Here is a 7,753-nt window from a genome sequence, read left to right as displayed (position 1 = left end):
ATTACAACTATTTTTGATTTACGTGTATTTTTTTATGAGAGAAAATATTATAACGAATTATAAACTATAATTTGAATTAAAGAACGAATTCTCCAACCAAACCGACTCCGATTCTATCGGAAAGATAACAACTCACTTCTCTCACATTGTCAGAGATTCAACGTTGCACTGCTTATTGATTAGGTTGATTGGGCAAGACCTCTAATTTAAGGTTATCAAATATAAAACCTAATGCATCTCAAAAAAAAAACACACACACACACACACGCACACACACAAAGTTATTGCTTTACCGTCCTATGGTAAATTAATCCGAATCTTCATACTATATGGCCCGTTGGTAATTGCAATGCAAGAGACAACCAGAGTATTGTCGTACGGAATCCTGCCCAAAAAACACAGTGATCATCTCAATTACAGGCTGAAATGACCTCTCCTTTCCAAACCTTTTTTTTTTTCTCTCTCTTTTTTTTCTTGTATTTAGTGTCGATTAGACCTCTTCTTTTGTTTCCATCTGGGCCTTTGGCTATGCCAGCACTGTATTCTTTTCAGAGAGAGGGGAAAAAAAAAAAACTGACAGCCTTTTTCCCCTGTGGGTGACCTCACGTTATCCTTTCACAGTCCCCACCAATGGGGTCTTGCCACGTTTCAACAGTAACATTAACCCCCAAAAATATCATATCCAAATTCATTTGACCACACTTAAATACTAAAAAAAAAAAAAAAAAAAAAAAGGGTCCAAAAACCATAACTCAACTCACCTCCTGTAACAATTGCATTGGTGTGTACGAAGCAAGGCTATTTGGTGGCACTTTAGTAGGGAAATGAAATCTAGTGGAATGTCAGAAAGTTTTCAGCTGCATGGATAAACTAACCAAACAAAGAACAACTAAATGCTAGCAGATAAAGACACAGAAAAGAATCCAAAGGCTTAAGCCATTATATTTCCTCCCACATACCATCTCTCTTTCTCTCTCTCTCTCTCTCTGTGCCACTGCCATGTACAGTAAACTGTGTACCATTTTCCTTTTTTTACGTATTTTTCCTTTTTAGCACAAGCCATTAATTATTTTTCCTAAAACGCAAAATTTAACTAAATAAAAACGGAAAGGGAAAAGTGACCACATGAAAATAGCGATAGAGAAAATCCAAAAGTAGAAAATTCGGTACTTGAAATTCTGTACATGTAGTAATAAGTAGTAATAGTAGTAGATAAGGGAAAATTAAAAAGGGTGACAAAATTTCCCGGCAAGGATTTGAATATTTTTCCTTTGTACAAAGAGAACGTAATATGGATTGATGCCCTTTGCCGGTAATGTGTTTTTTTTTTTTTTTTTTTTCTTTTTCCTTTTCAATTGTGGAAAAGAAACCACAATCAACAGCTTAATGCTTCGTACTTCATCGGAATCGGACGGTTAAACCCAACCTGGGAAAGCAGATTCCCAACCACCGTGAGGTCTCGGCAGAACACACCCTGGAAAACATTATTAGACGGTGTCGTTTTAACGCTCGAGACTTCGGGTTTCGGTTTCGGTTTCAATTCCGATTTCTGTTTCGATTCCGATTCCGGTGTTTGCTGAATCTGAATCGCCGCCTGAGCAGCCTGAAGCGCCGCCGCAGCCTTCTTTCTTTGCTTCTCGGCGGCTTCCTCCTCCATGATCGTCGACATCACGCTAGAGTAGCCTTTCTGGATCAACCTGTAGAGCAACAGAGCGGACATCTTCGCTCGGTCTCTGATCGAATCGAGATCGCGATCGTCTGCGAGCTCGCACCGCTCGATGAAGCTCGTGGACTTGTCAGGCTTGTGCCGAAGACAGAGCAAGAGATGCGCTCTCTCCAATTCCGATCTCGAACAGCCTCGCCTCAATCCGATCAAGGAATAGTAATCCACATTGTTCCCGTTCTCTCCCGATGCGACTCTCTGTTTCAGTTCTTGGATTTTGGTTGTGAGAGCGCACAATTTTCCAGGAATCTCTCTGTACCTCACGTTGTGGCGCTTCCAGGCAGGTCCTGGAAGCTTCCGATCGCGGAGGATGGTGTTGTAGAGGAGTTTCAGGTGCTCGAGATCGTGTAGGCTATCAGGGAGGCACCGCACGGTTTCGAAGAGGGAGGCTCTGGTGTCTAGAGCATGGATGCAGCTCGGATCGAGTGCTAGAGTGCGGTTACAGTCGGCAAGGGACTCAGCGATCCTGCCGGCGGATTTGAAGGCAGCGGCGCGGTGCATGTAGCACTCGGCGAGGAAGCCTTGTGGAGCGGCGCGGCGGCCGTCGACGATCTTGCTGAAGTGGCGAATGGCCTCGGAGTAGAGGCCAGCATCGAGTGCAGCGATCGCGGCGGTGCGGCGGCGGAGGAGGAGCTTGATGTGGGCGAGGAGCTGGCTGACGTTCTCTGATTCGGAGAGGAGAGGCCCCGACCCTCGCGGCGGCGAGGGGGCGTTGGGGGCGAAGATTTCGTGGAAGTTGGAGAGTGAGAAGCTGTCGTCTGACCAGCATATGCTTTCGCGGCGGAAGGCGGCACTGGCGAGGCGTTTTCCGGTCTGGAGGAGCGCCATGGCGTCCTCCATTAGACCTAGATGGCAACATGCTTGGCCCAATACCACATATCTGTGTCAATTGGTCAAAAAATTGAGTTAGATTATTCATGTAGTGTACTCTGAGCCTCAATATTCCAATAGAAGATAGAACAAAAACAACACGTGAACTTAAGACGTATCAATAAAAACTGCCTATTGCTAGCAATGCCAACAAGTTTTTCATGATTTACACACACAAAGATGAGCATTACCACAATTTACACAGTTTTTCAAGATTTACGGTCTATGTATTTAACATCAGTGTTTACTTTTTTTTTTTTTTAAGTGCACTCACAGGACGTTTTTCTTAAGAGTCAAAATTTGAGAATTCCAAAAATGGGTGGCCGTGGCCGTGGCAGTGTCAGTGCATTTACTCGGCCGCTCGATTGTAATGCAATAAAAACACGTTCCTCTCTGATCTCAAACGACATTAAATAAGAAAAAAGTCATAAAAAGCAGAACCTAAACCAAACAAATCTCAAGAGAAACGTAAAAGCAAAAGTATAAGAAAACCAATGGAACAGAGCAAAAATGAATTTCATTATTAATTTTTTATTACCTCCATTGCCCTTCCTTGTCGCCGTTTTTACAGAGCCCAGCCATGACCTTCTTCTTCAAGTCGGAGACGGAGAAGCACTTGAACGAAGGGTAATCGCGACCGTCCGAGTCCTCCGACGAGTTGCTGCTCGTCGAGAGGAGCTTGACTCGCTCCCTCGAGAGCTGCTGAGACGAATTCTCTGACCCGGCCGAGTCGTCGCTCGCCATTTTCAGGCTCGGAATGTAGTCCTGAAGCATATCGGCGACGTCCTTGAACCGCCGGAGATACAAGAGCGACTTGGCCTTCAGCTCCAGCGCTTGCTCCAGCCGAGGAGAGAGGGCCAGAGCCGCTTCTAGAAGGTTCAGAGCCGAAGCGACCTCGCTCTGTTCTTGCGTCGCGATGAGATTCCGTGCGTCTTTTATGTACTTATCTACAATCTTGAAATTCAAAAACAAAAAAAAAAATGCTCACAAAAAATCGCCAGGTTTTTGGTTGATCAAAACATGGAAATAGAAATAAAGAAAAATCAAATGATTTCTTACCTTTCTGTTGCTAAGCCACCAGTGCTTCTTCTCATTGGAAGAAAGACAAGGAGAAGTCACAGCCATTGTGTTTGTCTCTCTCGTTATCTGCTTCTTTTCCCAGAAGAAATAAATTCTCCGAATATCAAATATCGTTAACCTTTTCTCTCTTTCTGAGTTTTTCTTTTATATAGGAGAGTGATGGTTTTTGTCTCTCCCTCTCTCTCTCTCTCTTCTTTGTCCAAATCACGGATATTTCTGTGCTGAAATAACGGGAGAGAAAATGTATAGAGGGAAAGAAGAAAAATCATAGAGAGAAAGAGAGAGAGGGAAGGAAATTGTGGGTTATTAATCTGTCTAAGATTTTCAAGTGTAAATAGGGGAAGGTGGTGGAGAGAAACACAATGCCCTAAAATAAATAAATAAATAATAAAAGGAAAAGACATTTAAAAAAAAAAAAAAGGAAAATTGCCAGCTTTGACCTCAGAGAAAGCTTTGATCCTTCAACTTCATAGCTGGCACCACAACGTAGTAGATTCTCTCTCTATGTCTCTCTCTAACCTCTTTTCTTTTTTTTCTTTTTTTTTCCTCCCTCTATTTCAAGCTATGTGGGTGTGGCCTATGTTTTTTTTTTTTTTTTTCCTCCCTCTATTTCAAGCTATGTGGGTGTGGCCTACGAGACTACTAGTGAGGAGAAAAATAAATAAAAATTAGAGAATGAAATAAATAGAGCCTTTGTATTTGACTGGGTGCAGCCGGTGAAATGCATGATTGTGACCGGATATAGCCGGTGGATCATCACGGGTCCTCGGGTTCAACTACCGGCGGAAGAGATAAGAGAACCTTGAAAAAGAAAAAACAATTGTTATATTAATTTCTGATCCCAGTGAAATTACTATTTGTACCCCCGTGGACCGTAAAGGAAAGAAAAAGGAAGGAAACGATCAGAATCTTTTTTTTTACTCGCCATCTACTACTACTAAAATCATTGAACCTAGAAAAGGGCCCAAAAATCTGATCACGGTGAGATAGTATTAACCCAAAAGGGGGCTTTTCTTTTCCCCTATATTTTTATCTACCCGATTTTGATCATTGATTGGGTTAGATTTCTCACAATTAGTGGCTTAAATATCGGCTATCCACAGCGTTTCATTATTGTTTCTTATTCACTCATGCGGTGAATAACTTGCGTTTGTTCAATGAAATTGTTCTCTCTTTCTTTCTTTCTTTTTTTTTTTTTTTTTGTATGTAAAATTCTTTGATTTCCACAGTTTGGAATATCACTCGTGGTTGACGTTAATGTTTACATAAATGGCGTGATCTGAATACTTAAAAGTTGTTTAGTTGAGAGATTCGTATTCTGATTCGAATTATAATTTATGATTCGCTACAGTATTTTCTCTCACAAAAAATACACGTAAATCGAAAATAATTCTAATTTTATGATTCTAATCCATGAACTAAACGTCTCATTAATTTACTTCCTCTCTTTGAATCATTATACTCGGGGATGAACTTGGCATTATATGAACAATTAAAGAAATAGAGATCCTAATTTGCATGAATTTATGGACACATTTGATTTGATGGTAATGCGTGTGTGTGCATGCTGTTTAATGTGTTTTATTGTCACATTGCTATGATGATCTTCTTTCCATAAAAAAAAAAAATTGAATTTCCATTAATGTTCTTATATTGTGGTTGTATTTTGTTTTTTTAATTATTGGATTGATATTTAACCTTTTTAGTTTAATGCTGTGTAAATGTACATATAACTATGATTAAGATTAGCCAAGAAAAAAAAAAAAGCGAAACATTGCATAATTATTAATTTGCAATATGAATATGATCATGATAAAATTAAAGGCAAGGCCAAGTTTTATTTGGTGGTCACAATCGACCATTGAGAGGGGGTGGTCAAGTAACTCAGTGGTGTCCCAAACGTTGGGGACGTAAAGTGTCAATTGGGAAAATAATGGGGGGAGGAATTAGTAAAAACACATACATATATATATATACATATACATGTAAAAATACATACATATATATATATATTATATAAGGGGAGAGAAAGTGACTATTCTCTCGTAAGCCACAAGAATCATGCTCTTTTCCTTTTGGGAGTTTGCTTTGCTTTTTATTTTCACCCACATTGATTAATGAATGCACATGAATATGGATAGATAGCCAGATGGGTTTGTCTTAAAGGCACTCAAGCTTTCCTTTTCCTTTGCCCCACAACACAAGGGGCTAAGGACACATCCCCAGTCCTTGATTAAGGAACAGTTCCTACAATCTCGTGCCCTATCACTACCCCACCACAATTTTCCCCTTGCCACGTCACCATATGACTTCGCCTGTCTGCTTTGCTGGGTCCCACGTGGCGGTCCAGATCAGCCAGAGTTTCTGGACAGCGCCCTCCCGCCTTTTGTTTTGTTTTCCCTGGGACCAGTTTTGAACGGCTATGGCTGGTTTAGTGTACTATCTATTTTTTTTGGGATCAAGGACAATGGCATCAAATGTTGCATATATAGGCTATATTTGGTAGTTTATCTTATATTGTATTTTCAAAATACAAATCGGTGTTTAGTGTTATAAAATGTTAAGAGTCTTCCCGTTTGGTAAAGAGATTCGTTCCCTGATTCGAATCATAATTCGTGATTCGTTACAGTATTGTCTCTCACAAAAAATACAGGTAAATCGAAAATAATTCTAATCACATGGTTCTAATCTATAAACCAAACGGAAAGTTAATAATATATTACAATGATAGGTGCCTTGTAACATTGAATTCAATTATATTTCTAAACCAACTCCGACTCTAGTCCAGGTCCTCGACCAAACCCGACCTATAGCTACGTCTCGTCCTCGATTCAACCCTGATTTCCATCCCAAACCAACCTTATACCCAAACTCAATCCCTAAGTCCTAACCCTAATCCAGATTTGAAGCCCCGCCCCCTAAAGTCAATATAAAATAATACAATGCATTACATCTAAAATAAATTATATTATATAATATAAATTTACCATCTGTATTAATTTATATATTGAAGTGACTATATTAAATATTGTATAATTTATTATGATATGAGATGATGCTCTAATATGTTCTACCAAACATGCGTACAACAATAAGAAAAAAAAATTGTGAAAAATATTATGTTAGTGATTATATTCAGATAAATTTGTTTAGAGTATATTCAGATAAATTATTCAATAGAGTGTCGTTTGAATTAATTGCTATATTTTGTTTATTCTAATGAAGTCGTTAATCATGTACAAGAATGTATAGATCCTGATTTCTGACACCAATTTTTCAACTTAAAAAACTTGAGCAACAAATATTAATAACTCAAACATAATTATCGGAGGAGGTTGGGACCGATTAGCATATTTATCTAACTTTATACTTCAGGTACTATTTAAAATAATAATAATAATAATAATAAAAAGTACTATTTCTATTCTTATAGTTTCCTGTCATCTGCTTGATATCTTAAGTTATTTCTCTCGACTAGGACAAGTACGTTCGATCTTTTGTTTGTAAAATTTAACTCAGAAGCGCAATGATTCTACATTGTCAGCACTATCATCTTATCCTTACAATTCGAGTTAATAATTTTGGATAAAAGAAGCGAAATTTCGAAGAAATAAGTTTTGTCTTGCATAAAAAAGTGCAGTCGAATCAAAAACCAATGCAAATAGAATTGACGTGTAATATTGTAGCGAGCAAATTGTTTATCAGAAGTTTTCGTTTCTTCATTTGACATGTAACTTTCATGTACCGGAAAAACTAAAGTTGACACGTAACTATACAATATCAAACATTAATGCTACCGTACCAAAAAAAAAAAACAAAAAAAAATGTGCATCCCAATTTGATCCATGGAGCAACTTTGAACAAACCACAAAGAATGGCGTTCATGTTTTGTTCAAAGAAATTATACCAGGGAGAATTATGTGATAATATGTCAAAAAAAAAAAAAAAAAAAAAAAAACAAAAACAGGGAAAAGTTATAATAATTCTCATGGTCTTATCAAATTTCATTAGTCTTTCATTTTTTTTTTAAATATACATGATTATAATGTGATCTAACATTATAACTGTATTTAATCAGTG

At 38.4% G+C, this 7,753-nt stretch overlaps 1 protein-coding gene across 1 annotated transcript; it reads right to left on the bottom strand.

The window, feature by feature from the left end:
• Positions 1–1,138: 1,138 nt before the first annotated feature.
• On the bottom strand, positions 1,139–4,068 carry LOC21393082. Its single transcript, XM_010088952.2, has 3 exons — positions 3,653–4,068; positions 3,132–3,547; positions 1,139–2,603 (listed from the first exon to the last, which is right to left on the bottom strand). The coding sequence occupies exons 1-3, from the start codon at positions 3,716–3,718 to the stop codon at positions 1,376–1,378; spliced, it is 1,710 nt and encodes a 569-aa protein (XP_010087254.1). The 5' UTR covers positions 3,719–4,068; the 3' UTR covers positions 1,139–1,375.
• Positions 4,069–7,753: the final 3,685 nt, after the last annotated feature.

This window comes from Morus notabilis, unplaced genomic scaffold (genome assembly GCF_000414095.1).
Source record: "Morus notabilis unplaced genomic scaffold, ASM41409v2 Scaffold793, whole genome shotgun sequence".
Taxonomy (NCBI): Eukaryota; Viridiplantae; Streptophyta; class Magnoliopsida; order Rosales; family Moraceae; genus Morus; species Morus notabilis.
This window is presented reverse-complemented; position numbering and strand designations above follow the sequence as displayed.